The 21,780-nt window shown below is 51.2% G+C and overlaps 9 protein-coding genes across 9 annotated transcripts; 5 read left to right on the forward strand and 4 right to left on the reverse strand.

Annotated features, from left to right (window-relative positions):
* The first annotated feature begins 888 nt into the window (after positions 1–888).
* On the forward strand, positions 889–3,009 carry M431DRAFT_507927 (hypothetical protein). Its single transcript, XM_024919040.1, has 4 exons — positions 889–1,218; positions 1,289–1,406; positions 1,482–2,259; positions 2,315–3,009. The coding sequence occupies exons 1-4, from the start codon at positions 1,104–1,106 to the stop codon at positions 2,675–2,677; spliced, it is 1,374 nt and encodes a 457-aa protein (XP_024774168.1). The 5' UTR covers positions 889–1,103; the 3' UTR covers positions 2,678–3,009.
* A 1,844-nt stretch (positions 3,010–4,853) lies between these two features.
* On the forward strand, positions 4,854–6,684 carry M431DRAFT_422066 (hypothetical protein). Its single transcript, XM_024915030.1, has 2 exons — positions 4,854–6,270; positions 6,337–6,684. Exons 1-2 carry the CDS (start codon positions 5,212–5,214, stop codon positions 6,511–6,513), a joined length of 1,236 nt encoding a protein of 411 aa, XP_024774169.1. The 5' UTR covers positions 4,854–5,211; the 3' UTR covers positions 6,514–6,684.
* Positions 6,685–6,724: 40 nt separating this feature from the next.
* Positions 6,725–7,970, reverse strand: M431DRAFT_422059 (hypothetical protein). Its single transcript, XM_024915029.1, has 3 exons — positions 7,483–7,970; positions 6,943–7,418; positions 6,725–6,883 (listed from the first exon to the last, which is right to left on the reverse strand). Exons 1-3 carry the CDS (start codon positions 7,778–7,780, stop codon positions 6,821–6,823), a joined length of 837 nt encoding a protein of 278 aa, XP_024774170.1. The 5' UTR covers positions 7,781–7,970; the 3' UTR covers positions 6,725–6,820.
* Positions 7,971–8,154: 184 nt separating this feature from the next.
* On the reverse strand, positions 8,155–8,989 carry M431DRAFT_85825 (hypothetical protein; the record flags this gene model as incomplete). The annotated part of the gene is made up of 2 exons (XM_024923603.1): positions 8,155–8,519; positions 8,644–8,989. The coding sequence occupies 2 exons, from the start codon at positions 8,987–8,989 to the stop codon at positions 8,155–8,157; spliced, it is 711 nt and encodes a 236-aa protein (XP_024774171.1).
* Positions 8,990–9,021: 32 nt separating this feature from the next.
* On the forward strand, positions 9,022–10,232 carry M431DRAFT_421991 (hypothetical protein). Its single transcript, XM_024915028.1, has 3 exons — positions 9,022–9,193; positions 9,338–9,408; positions 9,493–10,232. Exons 2-3 carry the CDS (start codon positions 9,385–9,387, stop codon positions 9,958–9,960), a joined length of 492 nt encoding a protein of 163 aa, XP_024774172.1. The 5' UTR covers positions 9,022–9,193; positions 9,338–9,384; the 3' UTR covers positions 9,961–10,232.
* M431DRAFT_85201 (hypothetical protein) lies at positions 10,174–12,198 on the reverse strand (the record flags this gene model as incomplete). The annotated part of the gene is made up of 4 exons (XM_024923527.1): positions 10,174–11,460; positions 11,528–11,877; positions 11,960–11,978; positions 12,034–12,198. The coding sequence occupies 4 exons, from the start codon at positions 12,196–12,198 to the stop codon at positions 10,174–10,176; spliced, it is 1,821 nt and encodes a 606-aa protein (XP_024774173.1).
* A 677-nt stretch (positions 12,199–12,875) lies between these two features.
* Positions 12,876–14,679, reverse strand: M431DRAFT_142417 (hypothetical protein). Its single transcript, XM_024912642.1, has 5 exons — positions 14,403–14,679; positions 14,193–14,312; positions 13,865–14,063; positions 13,406–13,809; positions 12,876–13,342 (listed from the first exon to the last, which is right to left on the reverse strand). Exons 1-5 carry the CDS (start codon positions 14,471–14,473, stop codon positions 13,039–13,041), a joined length of 1,098 nt encoding a protein of 365 aa, XP_024774174.1. The 5' UTR covers positions 14,474–14,679; the 3' UTR covers positions 12,876–13,038.
* A 1,399-nt stretch (positions 14,680–16,078) lies between these two features.
* On the forward strand, positions 16,079–17,764 carry M431DRAFT_519820 (hypothetical protein; the record flags this gene model as incomplete). Its single annotated transcript, XM_024920402.1, has 5 exons — positions 16,079–16,291; positions 16,350–16,412; positions 16,488–17,111; positions 17,161–17,442; positions 17,508–17,764. 5 exons carry the CDS (start codon positions 16,079–16,081, stop codon positions 17,616–17,618), a joined length of 1,293 nt encoding a protein of 430 aa, XP_024774175.1. The 3' UTR covers positions 17,619–17,764.
* A 950-nt stretch (positions 17,765–18,714) lies between these two features.
* M431DRAFT_507934 (hypothetical protein) lies at positions 18,715–20,634 on the forward strand. The gene has a single exon (XM_024919041.1). It carries the CDS (start codon positions 18,803–18,805, stop codon positions 20,465–20,467), a length of 1,665 nt encoding a protein of 554 aa, XP_024774176.1. The 5' UTR covers positions 18,715–18,802; the 3' UTR covers positions 20,468–20,634.
* The last annotated feature ends 1,146 nt before the right edge of the window (positions 20,635–21,780 follow it).

The following is a 21,780-nucleotide window of genomic DNA, read 5'->3' on the forward strand; positions in this document are numbered from 1 at the left end:
CGACGACTTAAGTATCGTGGTGAGCTTCCTAGACATGCTGAAAATGTAACCGTCGCCAGGGCTGTTGCTGCAACCATGAAGTCATATGGGGCCTGTCAATGCTACTCTGGGGCCTTGTCAGCAATTGGGCCGATGCGCCGTGTTTAGCGTGCTGTCTTCGGTGTCGAGAGAAGAACGGCCGTGGGTTCGACAGCAGGTGAAGCCCCATGTCTGCTCCAATCGATCGACAACGTGGCGGGCCAATCCGGGGACTAGAGGCTTCAAGCCGTCTGGCAGCGCACGTGGAAGCGCACCTTGGCAGCGTTTTCAGGCGATTGCTTGGTTGGCCGATGGTTCCTGGATCTGGCAGAGGAGTATCGCGTTGATGCTAACACGATTGAGGCCGTGTATCCGGTTGTGCTAGGACCAAATCGTAGAGTTGACAAAAGGACCAGGCTTGAAGTTTTGTTGGATGGGCATGGCGATGCGGGATGTCGATGCTTGTGCTCGCATGGTCGGTGAGACCATAGTGGGACTCTGCGATTTACATTTGCCTGTCCAGGTAAAAGTGCCTAGCAGGGGACTATCGAGATGGATTCGTGCAGGATATTAGAGCAGCGATTTTGGTGATACTCATTGATGAAGAGCATGAAGAGGAGCAAAGAGATGTGAAGAAGGTGAATGAAGTCAGAATGACTTGTAAACTGGCATAGGGCAGTCAATTGCCTAAGGTTTAAGGTTAACCAGAACGCCGCAACTCTTTTCACGTGCTAGCGCCCGTCGCTTGGGGGCGCCTTTAGCTGGATGAACAGCCCCCAAAAGGGCTCCAGTAGGGCTCCAGCAGTGCTAAGGCCGCTAACGAATGCGATAAGATAGAGATCAGTGAATGTCACCTTCATTTCCCCGCAGTCGCTGCAGAACCCCTGAGACACGTTGAGCTCAAGCTTCCTCCAACAAACGCCAGCTCCGTCTTCGCAGCTGTCCAACAGCGCCAGCGACATTTGATACCGAATCGACGTCTCTTCAGCTGGAACAAGTAACTGCGCAATTTTATATTGCATTAGCTCAGTGCCCGACCCTCTCTCTACTAAATTCTCAGCCCCCCACGTTCCGCCTGTCGCAACATGAGCGCCTCCAGCCTCAACCAGGACGATCTCGAGCAGCCTCAGGGCGAGCCCGCGCCTGAGCTCCTCGACGGTCGCATCTGGGTGGATGGCTGCTGGGACTTTTTCCACCATGGTTAGACCTCCGCTAGTTTCCAATTGACCCACGGGAGCATCTTGCTAATGAGTTTGGGCGTCACTGTCAGGCCACGCCGGCGCAATGGTCCAGGCCAGACAGCTTGGCGACGAGCTATACGTCGGCGTCCATTCCGACGAAGCGATCCTTGCCAACAAGGGCCCAACGGTCATGAACCTTGAGGAGCGGTATGTTTGTGGGATGAGGAAAAAAGAGGTACCAAAAGAGAAGCGCAATGGCTGACTAGCAGAGTGAAAAAACAGTCTCGCCGCCACAGATGCCTGTCGTTGGGTTACCAAGTCGGTCGGATACGCCCCCTACGTGACGCAGCTCCCGTACATCTCGCACTACGGCTGTCGATACGTTGTTCACGGCGACGACATTACCTCGGACAGCGATGGAAACGACTGTTACCGCTTTGTCAAGGAGGCAGGCCGCTTCAAGGTCGTCAAGCGATCGCCCGGCATCTCCACCACCGATCTCGTTGGGCGCATGCTGCTGTGCACTAAGACGCATTTCATCAAATCGCTAAAGAAGACGCTGGCTGGACAAGAAGGCATGGGCACTGAGGAGGAGCGCAAAGCCCAGTCCGAGGCGATGCTCGAGAGATTCAAGCTGTACGCGACGGACGAAACAGCCAAGAACCCCGGTGTCGATGTCTGGTTCTGGAATTCAGAGACGCCAGAAAAGTTAGGTTCTAGCGAGGGAGATAAGGGATCCTACGAGAGCTTTCTGAAGGGACCTGGGCCGAAACCTGGCCAGCGTGTGGTCTACGTCGACGGCGGCTTCGACCTTTTCTCTAGCGGCCACATTGCTTTTCTGTGCAAGGTGCTAGAAGAGGAAGACAAGCTTGCGCGGGAGGCGGGCTGGTTTTCTGAAGAGGCTACGGAGAAGAGGAAAAGCGTCAACGGCGGAAAGGACTACGGCCCGGCATACGTCGTGGCGGGAGTTCACGAGGACAGAGTCATCAACGAGTGGAAGGGCGTAAACTACCCCATCATGAACATTTACGAGCGTGGACTCTGCGTTCTCCAGTGCAAGGTAAGCCCTTGCCCATCATCATCTCTCGACACTAAGTACTGACGTCTTGCTGTAGTATATCAGCGCCGCTGTGTTCGGAGCTCCGTTTACGCCGACAAAGAGCTATCTCACAGACATGCCGTGGGGGGGCATCCCTGACGCAGTCTACCACGGTCCGACGGCGTTCATGCCCCTGACATATGATCCGTACACGGCGCCAAAGGAGATGGGCATCTACCGGCAGATTGGCGAGCACACCTTCTCGCACGTCAACGCGGGGGAAATCGTGCAGCGAATCATGAAGAGCCGCGACATGTACGAGGCGCGACAGCGGGCCAAGGGCGTCAAGGCCGAGGTAGAAGCGGCAGCGAGGGCTCGAGAGCTGATGGAGGAGGAGCAGCGCAAGAAGGAGGCGGAGAGGGGCGTCATGTCAAGCTGAGAGGAGCCATGTTTTTTGCGTTGAAGCACGAAAGCAGGCGATGGGATGTGATTTTGCTGATTTTGGAGTTTTTGGATACGTACAGACAGAGTCTTCAACAGGCCGCGGAGAGACCCCAAAAGTAGAGGACACACAGAGAAGATAAAAGTACCTAATAGAGTTGAGTTTGCATCATAGCCTGCTGTATTTCTTAGCACATCCAGTTCGTCGAATTGGGTGACACGGACTTCAGCTGGAGAGAGATTCGATGCCAAGTACAGTAGGGGGAGAAAGCTGAAGCAGATGAAACGGATGGCGCTCGATACCTATTCTGTGGTTGGCTTTTCGCATCGCCATGGCTTTCTGACCACCTGCTTATGCCCTTCGCCCCGTGCGTGCGATGACATGCTGTAATTGTTATGTTAAAGATGCGCGGGACATTGATGGATGATCTCATAGCTAACTTAATTGTCATACCAACACAAGGGAGGTTGCGTAACTGGCTGGCGGCTATCGACGGCGCAAACCCAACTAACCCAGGGGCTGAGAAATTCCGCTGCATGGTGGGGGGATTGAGGGATGCGATGCACGTTTATGCGCTGCAGAGCCGGATCGGAGCTGCTGATAAGAGAAAAAACAACGAGCGAGGGAGGATTTTGCTGAGAAAGCAATTACTAGAGAGTGTCATGGGATGCTGTTTGTTTGGGATCGGGGATCGGAATTGGAGATGTTGGATTGTTTTCTTGAACAACTGATTACGCAATCGATCTGGATCTGGCAATTAGACGTGTTTCTTTTGATTCTTCTCCAATTCTCCATTGATAATGCAATGCAACTGTTAAACAGGCGCGCCCTTTCCCCCGCATTGCTTGTCAAAACGACATCTCGGATCGGAGAGTTTCGTATCTTCTGGCCGTTGTGTTTAATAGATTATCCGTCTTACAGAATGCACTCAGTACCTTGATGGTGAGATGATATGTACCGAGTTAAATCGCGGCTTATCACAAAATCCCAAGCTCCCTCTTCTGGATGTGCCGCGAAAGAAGCGGGGCGGAGCATTTCCGCTCTCCGGAACGTGGAGTCGGGCCTTCGGTATCGGCGGCTTGGGTCTCCGCTTTGGCGGGTTGTGCGTGCTGGACGTTTCAAGCAGTTTGAATCAAATTCATCCAGTCGAACCGCTGCAATTGGCATCACGGGGTGCATCAATTGGAAGCATCCATGCAAGTACCATAAGCCAATTCAACTGCCTGTAATTTTAAAATTACGTACAAACTCCCCCCCCCTAAGCCACGCCAGCTACAAAACACACCAAAACCAGCGATATTGTACAAAGGGCTGGGCTTGTCACCGGGTTCGGCACAGGGCGGTGCGGGCAGACACGGATTAAGAATTTCCAAGTAGCTGCTGCGCAAACAAACAAGCTTCGGCCGCCGAACTGGTCACCTGCCCTCTTTTGCCCAGCCAACCAGGTCCGCCATCCCTTTTCTCACTGGCTATTTTCAGGCATATCACGATGGTCCATGTTATCCATGGATCTTTTTTGTTCTTATTTCCGTTGGGTTGGCGTCTTGGTTTCTTTTGGCGGTGTTGGTTGGCTTACTGGCGGGACAGCTTCAATGTGCAACTCTCCTCCTGCTTATAGTGTCCCGAGGTAATGCAGCACAGCACAGCATAGATGAAGGAGTAACACATCAATCAATACAGTATTAGCACCAAATAGTAATCTGTCTGTAGTGCCAGAGCCTCTAAAAGCCGAATCTAGCTCCTCAGCTCCGCTACTACTTAGCAACTAGCAAGGCCAAGACGCCTACATGGAACACCTATCAATTTTTTTCTTCTTTCTCTCCGGCCCTAGTTAATTCCTATCGCTGCTGCCGTTTGCCTCCCTCGGTTCCATTTCTTTCCTTCTAGCGGCGCTCTTGTGCGAAGTGACATGGAAGCGACCCAAGAGTGACCCCACTTTACGCCGTGTGCCGAGTCGCTCCTTGAGTAGCCGCTGTCCAACGTCGAGGTACTGTTCGTCGCGTTTTTTTTGTGGTCCCCCGGCGGGATAAGAACCTTTTTTTCCCTTTTTAAAACAGCCCTCTTGTTGTTGGTGAGACAGTACCAGCTGAGACAATCTCTTTGTATATCTGCCCTTTTTCATCATCGTAATATTGACGCACTTGAGTAAGATTCTCACCCTTCTCAAAAGGAGCATTATCTTCACTGCTGCAAACCAAAATCTCTTGGGATTCCCAAATTAAGCCAGACGTACTCCGTACAAGACCCAGTTACAAACGTGGAGTATCCTCTCTCCAATCGCCTCCAACTTTGGCGTCAGATAGTACATCAAGCCGCCATTTTTTTTTTTTCTCTTTTGAGTCATTCTCCATTCGACGTTTGACCCGCCATCGGAGCCTTGTCTTGCCGACTTTCCTCTTAACTCCCGGGCTTCCCTTCCAAACTTTTAAGTTCCACCACAACTTCTCTTTTCTTCTTTTCTTTTTCTTTACTGAAAAGGAAATCCAATCATTCATCCTCCTCTTACATCTCCAACATCCTCATCCGTCACAATGGCTCCCTCTGCTATCCCAACCCAGGACGTCGACCTGACCGCCGCCAACATCCAGGTCAAGGAGGCCACTCAGCCCGTCAAGCCCAGCAATGGAACTACTCCTGCTCCCCTCGATGCCTCCAAGCTCACCTACACCTACACCAAGAACCCTCAGCCCGTGCTAGATGATGCTACTGCCAACTCCCTTTCCCAGACCATCTGCACCGACCACATGGTCACCGTCAATTGGACTGCCTCTGAGGGCTGGGCCACTCCCGAGCTCAAGCCCTACGGCCCCCTGAGCCTCATGCCCACTGCCTCGGTCCTCCACTATGCCACTGAGTGCTTCGAGGGCCTCAAGGCCTACCGTGGTTACGATGGAAAGCTGCGCGTCTTCCGTCCCGACTGCAACTGTGCCCGTATGCACCTGTCTGCCGGCCGTATCTCCCTGCCTCTGTTTGAGCCCGCCGAGCTGGAGAAGCTCATCATTGCCCTGCTGTCCGTCGACGGTCCCCGCTGGCTGCCCCGCGACCAGCCCGGCCGCTACCTGTACATCCGTCCCACCCTGATCGGAACCCAGTCCCAGCTCGGTGTCCAGGCTCCCAAGGAGGCCATGCTGTACATCATCGTCACCTACATGCCCAAGCTCGACAGCCCCCCCGGCGGCATGCGCCTGCACACCTCCCCCGAGGATATGGTCCGCGCCTGGGTCGGTGGCTTTGGCTATGCCAAGGTCGGTGCCAACTACGGCCCTAGTCTGGCTGCCACCTCCGAGGCCCGTAGCCGCGGCTACCACCAGATCCTGTGGCTCTATGGCAAGGACGGCGAGTGTACTGAGGCCGGAGCCAGCAACTTCTTCGTTGTCTGGAAGCGCAAGGACGGCAAGAAGGAGCTCATCACTGCTCCTCTGGACGACAAGCTGATCCTGGATGGTGTGACTCGCCGAAGTATCCTGGAGCTGGCTCGTGAGCGTCTGAGCGACGAGCTGGAGATTACCGAGCGCAAGTACACCATTGACGAGGTCATTGAGGCTGACGCCGAGGGACGCCTGATCGAGTCCTTTGCTGCTGGAACTGCCGTAAGTGCTGATTCTAAATATATGCCAAAAGATTGTAGACGAACTGAAGCTGACTTGTTATTTTAGTACTTTGTGTGCCCCATCTCGGCCATCCACCACCGCGGCAAGGACATCAACATCCCCATGGGCCCCGAGAACCAGCCCAACGTCTACACCTCCAAGATCAAGACTTGGATCGGTGACATTATGTACGGAAACGTCCAGCACAAGTGGGGCGTCGTGATCCCTGAGAAGGAGCAGTAAACATCTCCGACGAGCGAGAAGAAGCGATGACGTTGACGAGTATGAATTTTTGATCCGACAACTTTTACAACTATTATTTTTTGGCACGGAAAATCTAGGGCCGTGTTTCTTTTCATGATGTACAGGGGAACCGGCGTTCAATGGCGAATGGGAGCATGTAGCGACATTGCTGTAGTCCCAACAAAAGGGGCAGCAAAGCGGCGGGGTGATTTGAAGCGCCGACTGGGGAAAATAGATACATACATGCGTAGCTCAATGAGAAAAATAGACAATATTTGCTCAATTGCTCAGGATCCACAAATGAAGCTTAATCTGCCCGCATGGCTTGCATCATCTTCATAGTCAGAGCTTGAATCCCCTCTCTGTACCCCTGTGATATGAGTTAGCGATTGTGGCTTCTTGAAAAGCGCTGGACTCGAAGATACTGACCTCGTCTATTTCTTCCAGGGCTTGAGCAGCCTCTGAAACGATCTGTTCAATCTCCTGCCTGAATCCAGTTTTCTTGAGATAGTCCTCGTCATTGTAGGCATGCTCTCTGTTCTGTGCTGCATTCCCTTCCATGTCGAGCAGTTCCTGGCGTAGCTTCTGTTCCAATTGAACGTTGTCTTGCCATTCACGCTCTAATCCTTGCAACTCACTTTCGGCCGTTCTGAGATCCTCTTTGACGTTTGCCAGATGGACCTCAATGGTGGCTCGAGGGAAATTCTTTGAGTGGCACAGGGTTGTTGAAAGCGGATACGACAAGTTTGCGTACAACTCGTCCATGTCCGCTGCTATGGAGGACGACATGGTGGCAAAGTCGGAGATTTGAGACGCCATCTCCTGCTGGGCTTCCGCTAGTTTGCTGGCGACCGAGGTGTATAACTCTACGCCCTCTTGGGCAAAAGCTTCTGTGAATGGAAAAGCTTAGTTGATGAGACAGACAAACACAAGGCTATCGAGCATGGAACCAATGAATTGATGCCATACCTCTCAGTTGCTCCAATGCATCTCCTTTAGCAGCCTTTTCCTCATGCGGCTTGCTTTTTGCCGTATCGTTACTGAAGTTGGCAAAGCATGCGCGAAACAGGTCATTGGGACGAAACTGCTCTTCCCGAGACGAGGACGAGGAGTAAGGAGCTTTGGATACAGAAAACAGCCCGGGGCTGCTTATGTGGGCAAAAAGGGTCGATGACGAAAGATCTTCGCCAGAGGAAAACTGGTTGATTAGATGTTGCTCTTGAGGGAAGAGACGGCTGAGGAGAGACGATCTGTTGGGGTGCGCCATGACTGGGAAAATTGTGCAGTAGTTGAAAAGGTTGAGAAGAAATGGTATTATGAGATGGAGAAGGAAGAAAAAGAAAAAGAATTGTGCGATGGTGAAAAAAAGTGAATTGCAAAGAAGCGAGAGCCAGGTATGCTGAGAAGGAAGGAACTCCCAAGATCAACCCTCAGGCAGGCTCGCTGGTACAAAGTGCATGTACCGATGGCAAGACATCTTGACCCTTGAGCCAATCCCAGGCATACAGCGGCTGTATACCTATCTGCAATTCCTTTGTTGCTCGGAGAAATTATTTGCTGTGAGATATCCATGACGAAGTAGAGATGGTGGATTTGGGGGCAAGAATTCTTTGAGCCTCTCGAATGATTCGGCTGCCGCACTTATTCTTCATCTCGACTCTCCTTTGCTGCCAGCCCAAGCTTTTCCTCGATCGCGGCCACAATCGTCTCCACTGTCGCCATTGCTCCCTGACCAACATCGCCACAGGCAAGTCCCTTTGAGATGGTCTGCAGCTCTTCGACCCATCCGTCGGCGCCGCCCATGAGCTCGTTGAGCAGCTTCAAGTTGCGCTGCGTGATGGGGTTTCGAAACATTGCCGTGTTCATGGCTGTGGCGACGAGAATCTTCTTCTTCTTTCCGTCTACAAAGCCGTCTGTGTCCCAGGCTAGGATGGTGGAGGATAACAGAGAGTCGCTGATGCCGTGGACCATCTTGGCGAGAGTGTTTGCGCTGAGTGGAGCGATCACTGGATTTGTATCATTGTTAGTAAATGTCTTGCAGTACATCCATATGAGGTGGACAGTCAGAAAATAACATGCCTAGTAGATCAGCCCCTGTATAGACGAAACATGGTTAGCAGATTTATTCACAAGGTGAGAAATTGTTGGGTGACTTGCATTTTCTAAGCTCAATATGCAGAATCGGAGCCCCTCGAGTCCATGGCTGCACCCATTCAGACTCATCCGTGTATATCGCGTCGACATTGGGATAGTTGCGAATGTCTGTGAGGCTTGGCTGCTCCTCGGCCTGGCCTTGAAGGAATTCAGAAGCAGAGCTGGTAAGCACGAGTCGGATCGATAAGTTGGGATGCCGTGACAGGCCCTTGATGATGTTGGGGATCTTGATGGTCGCTACAGATCCGGATGCAGCCAACAGGAGATGCACTTTGCCATCGCTGCGAGCTTGTGTAACCTCCTGCGCCGGGTTGATGGACATGGTGAATGCTATAAGGTGAATGAACTGCTAGAGAGAGAGAGAGGTGAGATGCCTCTGCAGCACTGATGCTGGTTGTTTGGTTTGACTTGTAACAGACAGCTGACAGGATATTTTCTAATACTACGTGGAAGAATCCTGAATATAGAGCCGCAGTCTCTCTCTCCTTGTGGCAGCAAACGGCTCAGAGCTGTATTAATCTGGCATGTGAGTTAAAGTGGTGAGATTTGTCACCGAGCCGATCTGCGGATTACCTTATCGGTGATTGGTCAGCCCCAGCAATTGCATCACCCCTCCAGAATTCGGCTCAATTCTAGTCATCACCGGCTCACTTTTTTTTCTTCGGCCCAGACATTTTGGTTTACATTTGCATTTGCAAGCAAGTCACATTCACAGCCATGTTCTCACGATCACTCGCCTCTGTAGGTTTTCTCTAAAGCTATACTATCCAATAATGTCCATCCAAAGCAAAGAACAATCTGCTGACATTTGATGCGCTGCAACAGAGCTTCCTGCGGCAAGCTGCTCGCCCAGCAGCAGCAGCATCTCGAGCTCCCCTATCGGCCTTCCGCGCCCCCGTCGCCCCCCTGACGCCCTTCCAGATCCGTCTCCTGTCCGACACGACGCGGACCGCCATCGACAAGGCCATCGCCTCGGCGCCCGTCGTGCTCTTCATGAAGGGCACGCCCGAGACGCCCCAGTGCGGCTTCTCGCGCGCCGTCATCCAGATCCTCGGCATCCAGGGCGTCAGCCCCGAAAAGTTCGCCGCCTTCAACGTGCTCGAGGACCCGGAGCTGCGGGCGGGCATCAAGGAGTACTCGGACTGGCCGACGATCCCGCAGCTGTACGTCGACAAGCAGTTTGTGGGCGGGTGCGATATTCTGGTTTCCATGCACCAGAACGGCGATTTGCAGAAGCTGTTTGAGGAGCAGAAGGTCTTGGTGGAGGGGGAGGAGGGTGAGAAGAAGGAGTAGAGGAAAAGTCAAAGAAAAGGACGGTCGATATACGAAACAAGTGTACGATATACGATGGGTGGCGTTGTATGAAGAAGGGCTAGCAAAATACACATGATGCATGACATACGACACTCTGTATGTTCCAACTTCAACGAGGGTTGAGGCAAGCTCGCACTCTGGCACTCTGGCCTTGTTATCCGTGCTTTATTTTTTGTCTATATCATATCTGTCTCACAATGGGTATGCTGCTCCATCTGCTCTCATGTCACTGCCTGCCGACCAGATGGGAGTCTTGTCCACAGGATCGAGCGTGTACCGAATGATCTGCCCCCGTCCAAACAGGCCTCTCTTTGGCCCACCACCAACAACAACCACATTGTGGCCCAGCTGTCTCAGACCCTCAATTACTTCGGGGTCCATCGACTCCTCCACGTTCACCGTCCAGTCAACAGGTTTGCCATGCTCTGGGAATCCTGCGCCGATGCATATCCGGGGCGCATCGAGTGCTTGCTGAGGGTTCAACTTTCCGACAATCTGACCAAGGAGAACTTGCACGTGGCCCTGAGGCTGCATGAAGCCACCCATGACGCCAAACGAGGAGTGAAGCGAGCCGTCCTTGATGTTGGTTGCCATGGCGGGGATGATGGTGTGGTAAGGTCGCTTACGAGGCTCCAGCTTGTTAGGATGCTCGGCGTCGAGAGAGAAACCCGCGCCTCGATTCTGAAGGGTGAAGCCGCAGCCCTTGGGGATGATGCAGGTGCCGAAGCCGCCGTAGTTGGAGTTGATGAAGGAGGCGGCGTTTCCTTGCGAATCAGAGACGGTGAAATAGACAGTATCGCTGCTCTGGAGGGCGGGCGAGGGGTAGTTTGGCTCTCCGTGCTCGACGAGATCCAGGGCGCGGGAGGAGTTGAAGAGAGAGGCTCGCTGGAAGAGGTACTTTTCAGAAAGGAGGCCCTCGATGGGGACGGGAGTGACATTGGGGTCGGCGATATACCAGTTGCCGTCGGAAAAGGACAGGCGGAGGGCCTCGATGACGGCGTGGAGGTACGGCGTGGTGTTGAAGTCCTCGGGCTTGAAGGTGGGGATCTCGCCCTGCTTCTCGAGCTCCTGGATGATGCCCAGGGCCATCAGGGCGATGATTCCCTGGCCGTTGGGAGGGTGCTCCCACAGCTCGATGCCCTCGTCGGACGCCTGGCTGGTGAGGCCCTGGCCGCGGAATTTGAGAGAAATAGGGTCGACTGGCTCGCTTCCCTGCTCGAGGTGGTGTTTTAGATCATCTAGAGTCAGGTGGCCGCCTAGATCCTGGACGACCTTGACGAGTTCTTGGGCTATTCTTCCCGTGTAGAAGCCTTCCTTTCCTTCTTCGGCCAGTGTGCGGAATGTCCTGGCCAGGTTGGGGTTCTTCATGATTTCGCCTGGCCGAGGGGCTCTGACGCCGTCTGCTTGGCTGGGATCGACTTTGAGCATCTCTGCGTAGTTTGGAGAGGCCTTTCGAATGAGATGCTCTGCACTTGTCCACTTTTGTAATAACTCTTCAGTCAGAAAACAATGCAACGGTCTTCTTCAATTGCTCTCGGAAACGTACGTAGTATCCGGTAACTTCTGACACGGGGAATCCCTTTTCACCCAACTGAATGGCTGGGTTCAAGATCTGGCTCAGGGTCAGATTTCCGCTGCCAAACCGCTCAACTGTGTCGGCCCATCCAGCTGCAGCTCCAGGAACCGTCACTGCATGGACGCTCGCCATGGGAATCTGCCCCGTGATGCCGTCCTCGATCTTGAGGTCGCTCCGAATCTGCTCGAGCGTGCAGTTTGCGCCTGAGCGGCCGGAGCCGTTCATGGCAAAGACTTGCTGCTTGGAGGCATCCCAGTAGAGAATAAACATGTCGCCTCCAATGCCTGTTGAGCAAGGCTCGGTCATGTTGAGGCCGGCGGCTAAGCAAATTGACAAGCAAAGTTAGTTGAGTGCATGTGTAAATGAGAAATCGCAAATCACATGTAGTGAGGATTTACGCACCAACTGCTACGGCAGCATCCTATAATCATTGCTGTTAGCGAATGTTTAATATGAATGAATTGCATCTCACTCACAGCGGCATTTCCTCCTGCGCGCAGTATTTCGAGGCCGCATTTCGCTGCGAGAGGTTGTGAGCATGCGACAATTCCCTCAGTGCTGTGGACGACGCTTCGGCGCGAGGGGAATTTGAACATGTCATAGGTGGGATCCTCAAACACGGAAGAGCTTTCGAGAGGCATTGCGGCGGTGATTTTGTTCAGAGAGCTCTAAATATGTTGTCGTTTGTCTCTGCGCGACCTTTGCGACAGCTTATCTGTAGTTTGAGGAGAGGCACAAGTGTACGCGTATGTGGAAGCCAGCTCTGCGAACACCAAGACTTTTACGCAGAAATTATCAGTAGAGATTGAATAAAGCCCCTGCAAGAACAAAGATTCCTTGCATCAGCCTCGTCTATCCCGGCTCGGCTCAATTCGCTGCGGTCTCGCCATCCTATCAAGACGACTAACAGGCACCGCTCAGCAAACCAAATCGCCCGCAAATAGCATCATAGAGGGGTTCGTTGTTCAACCGGAGCGCGGGGAAGATAAACAGGACCTGAACGATTCGATTCGCTCCGCCGCTAAGATGATATGGGTCTGACGGAGAGTCTGAAAAGGGCAAGGGAGGGAGAGGCGAGTTATTTCCGAGAGGGCGCCGTTTTGCAAGAGTCTGCGAGGTTTGCTGTGGCTCGGGTGAAAGTTGGAGCGAATGGGGAATCTGGACGTCGTATGACAGTGATATATACAGTATATGAGAATAATATATTATATAGAGAGCATTGGGACGCACTTCATGCTTGATTCTACACTGTGTGTACACCCTGACTCATAAGTACAAGCCAACAATTAGATCACAGATGGGAGAAGCCACACAAATTGGTGTCACAAAACATCGACTTTGACCCCGATCCATGTGCCCGTTTTCGATTTACACCTAAAAACTGAGATATACTGAAACCATATGCAACCCAAATCTACAAATAAGCAAACAAATAAACAAACAAGTAAATGTATACAACAACCGGCCGTCTCATACAACCCTCACAGCCGCGATCGTCGACTGGCCCGCTCCAAATCTCGCAATACATCGTCCACAGTGCCAACCGCTTCCAATGCCATGCCATATCCAGCTTGATACCCAGTGCCTCCAGCGCCGTAGTTGTGCACAAGAACTTTCTTCTTACCATCAACGACAATCTCTTCCCTCTCGATGCGTGCGCCGCCTTCGCGGGATGGTCGTAGGCCTGCAAATGAGGCGATCATCTCGAAGGGCTGCAGCTCGGGGCATAGCTTAACGCATCGGTTGACGATGGACTCTGTCTCATATGAATACGTTGATCCGTCGCTGTAGTCGTGTTAGCTCATCAATCTGGCTGTGGCTTGGTGCAATGGGATGAAATGAACTTACCTCACGCCCTTTTGCATGTATCCCCCCAGAATGACATGGCCATCCGTTCCAGGTCGCGGAATCACATACGTTTCATAGTCCCTTCCATGACGCATAATATTCCGCTTCACACGCGGTGCCTTTACGAGGACAACCTGGCCCCGAGTCGGGTAACACTTGGCATCCTCCACCCCAGGCAGCGTCTTTGCTGAGAGGCCGGTACAGTTGATGACAACCCTCGTGGTCGGACTGGAGTATGCGGCTTGAATGGTTGGAAACCTCTGTCTCACAAAGTGTACGCCATATTGGTCCCTTAGCCTGTGGAAGAGATACTCAATGTGCTTGGGGGCATTGAGCGTCAGGGTGGTGAAGGAGATGCCGAATCTAACGCCGGCGGGAAGCTCCTGGCTTGGAATCTCTTTAAACTGCGACTGGATGAGCGGCGTTGAGAGAGATGTGAATAGGTAAACAACAACTTACATCTTCAAGATACTCGGAAATGGCCTTGATCTTGTCGTGGGGCACGTGCTCATCCCAGTACTCTATCGAGTCTGTTCGACGGATATACGCCTCATCCCCATGCTCAGAGGCGAGCTTGATGAGATGAGCGTAACCCAGGCGATCCCATTTGAGAGCATTTGCATCAGTGCCTGAGATGCCGGAAAAGTTGCATCCAGCCCTACATATATTGCCAGCAGGTCAGTTAAAAGCCAACTTGTATACATATATGCATGTGTCTAGATACATGCTGAACACATATGGCATCACGTGGGACAACACCTCACAACAAACAAGAGCAGTCACTCACCAAGGCGACGTATAGTTTGCAGACGTATCTCCGGGCAGATGCTCTGCAATGATGGTGATGAAAGGCCCCAGCCCCCGCTCAGCCAGTACGAGAGCAACGTCCAGGCCGATGATGCCCGCGCTAGAAACAATGTAAACACAGTGAGCCAGTACTCATACAAGATACAGTAGACTGAGGCTGTGAGAGCCTCAAGGGGACGGTGGAGCTCACCCGACGATGACAATTGCGTCGCCCGCTGCGCCTGGTGCCGTGCTGACGCGTTGGTTGTTGTTCTGGTGCATGCCGACGATTCGCCTGGCGATGCTCCTCCAAGGCAAAAGGAACAGGAAATTGGCGATGAGGTTCCCAGTGTTGATGCCGCTCGCTCCGCCCAGTATCGAATCAGATGGGCCGGCACGGTTGGGGGATTGCGGATAAGGGAGCCTCGGTTCAATGAGGCGCCTCAGCGGTTAATTGGACGTGCACGAGGCGAAGCTTTGCCCCTTCATGTGGCGTGGTTGTGTGTGCATTATTTGCTTTTTCGAGGGAAACTTGCAGGGTTTGTGTCTGCATTACGGCGTATTGGAGATGGCTGGGGAATGGGGCAATTTCTGCATAGTGTGTGCATTATATTGGGGCTCTTGTTTACCCCATGTAAGCCGTTGCTGCTGTGACCCCAGATCTGGCACTCGTGGCTGAAGACTTTCCGTGTGGCGGCGCATTTCGGTGCCCTTGATCGAATAGAAATGAGCGGGATGGCGGCTTATAGTGAGATCTTTATTGCATGGTGAACGCCATCAATTGATGTTGATATTGCCAAGCTGCGGCTGTATTTTGGAGAATGGGGATGCCCGATGGTGGCGATGTAACATCTGGGTGAGTCTAGAACCATATGAGAGAGGGGTTTCGCTCTGTGTTACGCACCCAATTGCGAACAAATCGATTGGTTCATGGTCTGAGTTGACGATGTCCGATTTTGTGTTCCCCTACTCACTTCCGGGACTCTGGGTTGTCTCCGCAAACTTCAAAACGTCAAATCTTCTTCAGCAGCACGTTCAGGGTCTAGTCTAACGTCTAGCTGCTGCACGATGACCGCTACTAATAGTCGCGAATCGGTGAATGTGCCCATTAAGAGACTCAGTAGCCACTCACCTGCTCTGCAAAGACGTCCGCTCTCCAGTCAACTCCTCTAGCTTCATATTTAGTGATCAAGATAAGGAAGGATGCAGCTCGCACAACTTTTACGTACAATGTAACCACCAATGAACGACAAGAGGCAGTATTGACATCTTATTCGGGCTAGCACAGCCGTCGTGAGGGCAGCTGAGCCAGATCCTGTACCAATTCCTCACCTTGCATATGGACCCATTTGGCTAATACCACCTGGAATGCTCGATCCATTATAACTCTGCAGATCTGGCCAAAGAAACACTTTTGCTGGGCGTTGACAGCCAAACTGTGGTGAGCTGAGCTTTGGCTAGTTGCAGAACAAGACGCATGATAAGGACCAAAACCTGTAGCCATATCCCATTTCATATTCCTCATTCGGCAATTGAATGCAGCTGAATTGCCCAAACTCCGTCCTTTCCACACTACCGTGCTCGCGATAATTCATCTCAGAGGCCAACCAAGGCCAGTTTTCACGAGGACAGGGGTCACCGAGTGCATCACCGAATGCATGCAAATGACCCAAATTAGGCTTCAAGCAGCAAGGCTGGTGTAACCCCTTGCTTAGATGCCTAACATTGAGGCCATTGCCGGTGGAGTACAGAAAACTTGAGGCGATGGGGACCATAATATGGCGCGAGCCCTCGGACTCTTGAGGATAGAGTATTTAATGGGCTCTTTGTCTCTACAAAAAAGCTTTTGTTCCATAAAGGCAGAAATTTGCAGTATAATATCTGAAAATGGCAGAGACGTGGGTTCAGTCAACAGCTCGAAGCCTGGTCTACCAGGCTTTGAAGCGTATTCATCGAGGACGTTTGACAATCAACACAAAATACGCTAGCGACAACAACGAAAGCGTTTCATTCGGCAGCAACTCCGAATCAGATCCGGAGATTGTTGTTATCATCAAGAACCCTCAAGTTTTTGTTCGACTGTGTCAAGCATTCGACTTGGTAAGGATACAGAGACAATATCCCACATCCATCGAAGCAACTACTGACATCTTTACAGGGGCTATCAGAGTCATATCTAGTCCAAGATGTAGAATGTGATAACCTTGTCGAACTATTTTCGGTGAGTTTATCTTCCAATTACACATCCCATTTCCAGAAAAGAAGTCCTTGACAACTCATATATCGTTCTCTGCAGCTCTATGTCAGGAATCAAGACACGCTAGGCGTCGGAGCTGGCAACCTCCTATATACACTGATACCACGCGCGGCTCACTATCTCATCCCGGCCAATGACAACACAACCGCTCTCAAAAATGCATCGTTTCACTACGATACTTCCAACGACCACTTTGCCAACTTTCTCTCTCCCGATATGAACTACAGTTCAGCCATCTGGTCTGGAGAAAAGGGCGAATCGCTAGAGTCCGCTCAGCGTCGAAAAATACAGACCATTCTTGACAAAGCTGAAATATCCTCCACTGATCATATTCTGGATATCGGATGTGGCTGGGGTAACTTGGCCATCACAGCAGTTCGACAGACTGGTTGCCGAGTCACTGGGTTGACACTTTCCAAGGAGCAAAAGGCACTTGCTGAAGAGAGGATTAAAGCTGCAGGTTTTGAGGACAAGATTACTATTCTGCTGTGTGACTACCGCAAGGCTCCTGTACCAGAGGGCGGATATGATCGTATCATCTCTATTGAAATGTTGGAGCACGTGGGAGACAAGTATATGAACAAGTACTTTCAGCAGATCTCTGCCCTTTTAAAACCAAAAGGTGGAAGGATGGTAGTCCAAGGCATTACCAGAATTAATTCGGTGAGTCTACACCTCATTATTCGTCAAGCGATAATACTGACTTTAACAGTTCTCTACCACCGGCGACACGGTTGATTGTTTTCTAGAGCGCTACATCTTCCCAGGAGGTTATCTGCCAACCATAAACCAGCTCATGACATCAATACACAATGGTTCCAGCGGCACCCTGGAAGTAGAGACTGTTCAGAGCATTGGCCCTCACTACATTCGCACTCTGCAGTGTTGGAAAGAGAATTTCGACGAGAATTGGGACACCATCAGACAAGATTATGTGTCCAAGAATCCTGATGCCACCGATTTGATGATTGAGGCCTATCGCCGAACATGGGTGGTATGTAAACTTGATTTGTACCAGTTTCTTTTTGAATTACACAGTTGCTGACCTTTTTGTTCAAGTATTACTTCCAATACTGCGAGGCTGGATTTAGGACCAGTATTCTGGGGGATTATATCATCTCTGCTACCCGAACCCCCTGGCCTGAGATCCCATCCAATGTTCCACACTAAGCTGTTGTTGGGGTTCATATGTGAAGATGTTATGGAATTTAGAGGATGGCGTTTTTATTACAGGGTAGAAGTGTCTATATACGTGAACTGGCTGCCGTTTCAGCGAGATAGGATATGATTCAAATGATACAATCTTTTGCAGTGTGAATATTTGCCGCTTATCGATGTTAAGCTATCGAAGAAGTTGAGTGTAAGGCCGCATCTAGTGATTGAGACAGTGACCATTTCGGATTCTAGATTGGCTATTCGACACCCTAGAGAAGGCATAAAGTTCAAGCATCATAGAGGAATATGAAGGAGATGATGCGAGATACCCTGGTATATGCTCAGTCCTAGGTACATGTAGGTGTATGCTACTGTACTAATCATCCCGATTTTCTACTACCATAGTTGCATCTCTCTAATACCTGATGCTATCACTACCACGTAGCTGTATAATTGAGACACCGAGGTAATAAATAATCGCGCCCACGACAAATCAACCTCCCGGGTAATCTAGCGAGAGACTTCATCTAAGGGACCCGCATAACGATTAAGGCATATTAATTTCGAATAATAGGACCGGATCTGGTAAAGTACTCAATCTAGTATTTATTGTCATTGATCAGCGAATATGCATGACATGAGAACTCTATGCGCCCGCATCATCGCGATTCAATTAACGTTAATTCAGATCATGGAGCGGCAGATTGTGGGGATTGTGCATAGGATCATGATCCTTCGAGAACTCTTAAATTCTTGATTCCACAACGTTAATGAAACAAACAGAGGGGTAGCAATAATACATTATAAACTGTATTCACAAAGGTAAATTGGTATAGTACATATATCTGACTCGTGCTCAAGGCAATGTTATATGTGCTCGTCGAATCACACATGTGTCTAGCTCACACGAACAGCCAGTCAAAACCCATCAAGCCGCCACCGTTAAACACTTTCGCCGTCCATGGCCCCAGTGTTCCATGCCAAGTGTGTTTAAACCAATTTTCACGCCATGGCCATTCGGCTTTAAACGGAGGCTCGGGTCGCAGTTATCAGATCCGGCTTCGGCTCTAATAGCTTCCCCACGTTCTCCATACGGGGAGTTTTGTAATGAGTGACATTCCTGGATCGGCTGATGCAGACGCAGAAGGTTCACTACAACGTCTTTGCATGCTTCTTTGCATTGAGCTTAAGTCTGGAAAATGGGCGAACTACATGCTTCTCGAGATTTCGTCGTGTTGCTCAATGGCAAGGTTTACCAGTCTCCGGAGACTGGTGCGGCGGATGTTGGTCCTTCCTTTGCGGAGTGTATGATCATACGAGATGGCATCATCCAGTATGTTGGCTCTGAAGCAGACACAGAGGTAGCAGCTGCTAAAGCTGCCGGCGCGACGGTCAAAGATCTCGGCAATCAGACTGTGCTTCCTGGATTCATCGATGGTCACCTGCATCTTCTGCTGCTTGGACAGTCTCTCGTCAAAGTTGGCTTGGAGGCCTGCAAGAGCTTGGAGGATATTCGGGCTGAGATCAAGCGATATGCCGAAACCCATCCAGATGTGCCTCGTATCTTTTGCCGCGGCTGGATGCACTCCATGACCCCTGACGGCGTCGATTCTACTCTGCTGGATGACCTAGATCCCAGGCCAATATTCGTCGATACCAAAGACTTGCATTCAACATGGTGCAACACTGCAGGACTAGAGGAGGTTCTCCGTGTTATGAATATTCCGGATGATGCCCCAGATCCTGTGGGTGGAACATTCCAGCGAGGCAAAGACGGAAAACTCAACGGCGTCTTCAACGAGAGCGCCGTGTTTGAGTACATCTGGCCCTTTACAGCCAAGGTAGCGTCTATCGAGCAGCGGAAAGAGTCCATCAAGGCAGCTATCAAAGCTTTCAACTCGGTTGGGTATACCGGAATGGTGGACATGGCCATGGATGAGACTATCTGGGAGCCTCTGATTGCGCTGCGGAATGAAGAAGGCCTCGGCGGCATGCGAATTGCTGCGTATTGGCTCATGAAACCCAGCGATTCTCTCGAGGGTGTGATCCCTCAGATTGAACGTGCCATTGAACTGGCTGGACAATACAACTCTCGCAACACACCAGACTGTCGCATTGTCGGCGTCAAGGTCATTTGTGACGGAATTATTGATGCCTGCACGGCTTCGCTGACGGAGCCGTATTCGACGGGAATAACTCCCGATCCTATCTGGCCAGAAGAATATCTGAATACCATCGTGTCTAAGGCTCATGCTGCAGGGCTTCAGGTTGCGCTGCATGCAATTGGCGACAGAACGATTCGCATGGCGATTGATGTTTTGGAGAGAAATACAGACCGCTCGAGGCGTCCTCGCATTGAGCATATCGAGCTGTCCAATGCGGAGGATGCTCTGCGTCTGGGCAAGCTGGGCATCACGGCGTCCATCCAGCCGGTCCACTCGGATCCTGCCATCCTGCGAGCCTGGCCGAGACTCATCGGAGATCACCGATGCAAGAGGGCATTTGCCTACCGCGAGTTTGCAGATGGAGGCGCACCCCTAGCTCTCGGTTCTGACGCGCCCACGGCTCCTCATTTCCCGATTCCAAACATGTACGTGGCGACGACGAGGAGATCGTACCGCGAGCCTGATTTGGAGACTGTTGTGAACCCGGAGTTTGCACTCACAGTTTGCCAGGCTGTCGTGGCGGCGACGCATGGGTCGGCGTATTCGACATTTGCGGATGAATGGACTGGAAGCTTGAAGAAGGGTCTCAAAGCAGATTTCGTTGTTTGCGATGTTGAGCTGAAGCCTGAGAGTTTGATAAGGGGCGTGGTCAAGGAGACGTGGTTTGAAGGAAAGCAGGTTTACAGGGCATCAGAGTAGGGACTTGATCTGGGCGTGAATGATCAATAAGTCGATCTGTAAATAAGGCAGATACGTGTTAGCAATAGCATTGCAAGGAATGTGTATATGGGTTATTTACTGAAGAAATTGAAGGCCGCTTTTCGTAGCCGATCGAGACTTGCTCCAATGTCAATACTTAACATATAGTTTCTTCTGGAGCAAGAGAATTCTTGTTAACAATCACACCCGTGTATGTCTCGTAAGTGAATTACAATAAGCACTTCTTTCGGCAATTGTCAGCATCAGTCACCACACACGGAGAAATTATGTACTCGTCCCGTGGTCGTGATGCTCAGGGGTGAACGACTCGAGGTTACTCCTATCCTGCCATTATCGAGCACCTATCAGTGTATACGAGTAAGCTTTTGCTTACGCTTCAAAGAGTATGCTTCAAGCATCTACGGTAGCTTGTACTCCGTACAACTGCCATGATATCTGCCGTCTTGTCTGATCAGAACGCATGGAAGCAGCGTCGTTACGAGACCATGTTACTATACCCGGATCTTCCAAGCCATGGTTTACAGACCACCACTCTTTAGCACCAGCATTCGATCTCCATTCGGTGCATGAATTGTCGCAAACAACTCTCCTTTCGTCCAAGACTTCTTTTACGAATGCTTCAGAACCATTATCCTCGGTTATAATTGGCCCGCTCAAGACCTGGCGGCGGCCGAAGACGAATTAACTCCGCCCCCAGGCTCTCCAGCCGGCGAACTAGCTCGACGCTTCTACCTGGGCCTGGGGAGCTGGCCAAGGGCAGGACCATGAGAATGTCATCCAAAGCAACAAGGAGCAAATCTTCCGCGTTTGAGGAAATTATTAGCCTTAGGTAAACACGGAAGATTCCGCGCCTTTGGGCCAGGAGATCAGGGCAAACTGAAGCCCTTGTAATTCGCATTCCCGCCGATTCCCCGGTTCAAGGGTCAGGAGAACGTAGTCATGGCGTCCAAGGGCATGAACGGAGTTGAAAATAGCCCGAACAGCTCCGGGTTGCTGGCCATGGGCAGCTTATTGGAGGAAAACCACTTCAATCCCCATAATTTCAGGTAACGGCGTCTCCTCCTTTGAGTAAATTTAGAAGGGAGAAGAAGAGAAAAAGAAGAAAAAAACTTCACGGCCCGGATTTCCTTGCGGAAAGGAGAAACAGTCACAAGTTTAAAGCGGCGACGTCGTATGACTACAGTATTGGAGTTGAACCATTTTTTCTTGATTCAGCTGCACACACACACAAAATGTTGGCCTCTTGTTAGTAACACGCCACCAGCTGCGAGTACGTGCGGAACGCTTCCTAT

The sequence above is a fragment of the Trichoderma harzianum genome, assembly GCF_003025095.1.
Source record: "Trichoderma harzianum CBS 226.95 unplaced genomic scaffold M431scaffold_6, whole genome shotgun sequence".
Classification (NCBI taxonomy): Eukaryota; Fungi; Ascomycota; class Sordariomycetes; order Hypocreales; family Hypocreaceae; genus Trichoderma; species Trichoderma harzianum.

Bases quoted from the DNA above. Each gene is read 5' to 3' on its own strand.
- M431DRAFT_507927 (XM_024919040.1), top strand. From the start codon at position 1,104: ATGAGCGCCTCCAGCCTCAACCAGGACGATCTCGAGCAGCCTCAGGGC. The intron at 1,219-1,288 runs GTTAGACCTCCG...CGTCACTGTCAG, and splicing joins CTGGGACTTTTTCCACCATG to GCCACGCCGGCGCAATGGTC. The intron at 2,260-2,314 runs GTAAGCCCTTGC...GTCTTGCTGTAG, and splicing joins TCTGCGTTCTCCAGTGCAAG to TATATCAGCGCCGCTGTGTT.
- M431DRAFT_422066 (XM_024915030.1), top strand. From the start codon at position 5,212: ATGGCTCCCTCTGCTATCCCAACCCAGGACGTCGACCTGACCGCCGCC. The intron at 6,271-6,336 runs GTAAGTGCTGAT...TTGTTATTTTAG, and splicing joins CCTTTGCTGCTGGAACTGCC to TACTTTGTGTGCCCCATCTC.
- M431DRAFT_422059 (XM_024915029.1), bottom strand. From the start codon at position 7,780: ATGGCGCACCCCAACAGATCGTCTCTCCTCAGCCGTCTCTTCCCTCAA. The intron at 7,419-7,482 runs GTATGGCATCAA...TCATCAACTAAG, and splicing joins TGCATTGGAGCAACTGAGAG to CTTTTCCATTCACAGAAGCT. The intron at 6,884-6,942 runs GTCAGTATCTTC...CTCATATCACAG, and splicing joins CCCTGGAAGAAATAGACGAG to GGGTACAGAGAGGGGATTCA.
- M431DRAFT_421991 (XM_024915028.1), top strand. From the start codon at position 9,385: ATGTTCTCACGATCACTCGCCTCT. The intron at 9,409-9,492 runs GTAGGTTTTCTC...GCGCTGCAACAG, and splicing joins TCTCACGATCACTCGCCTCT to AGCTTCCTGCGGCAAGCTGC.
- M431DRAFT_142417 (XM_024912642.1), bottom strand. From the start codon at position 14,473: ATGCACCAGAACAACAACCAACGCGTCAGCACGGCACCAGGCGCAGCG. The intron at 14,064-14,192 runs GTGAGTGACTGC...CAATATATGTAG, and splicing joins GCAAACTATACGTCGCCTTG to GGCTGGATGCAACTTTTCCG. The intron at 13,343-13,405 runs GTAAGTTCATTT...ACACGACTACAG, and splicing joins TACATGCAAAAGGGCGTGAG to CGACGGATCAACGTATTCAT.
- M431DRAFT_507934 (XM_024919041.1), top strand. From the start codon at position 18,803: ATGGGCGAACTACATGCTTCTCGAGATTTCGTCGTGTTGCTCAATGGC.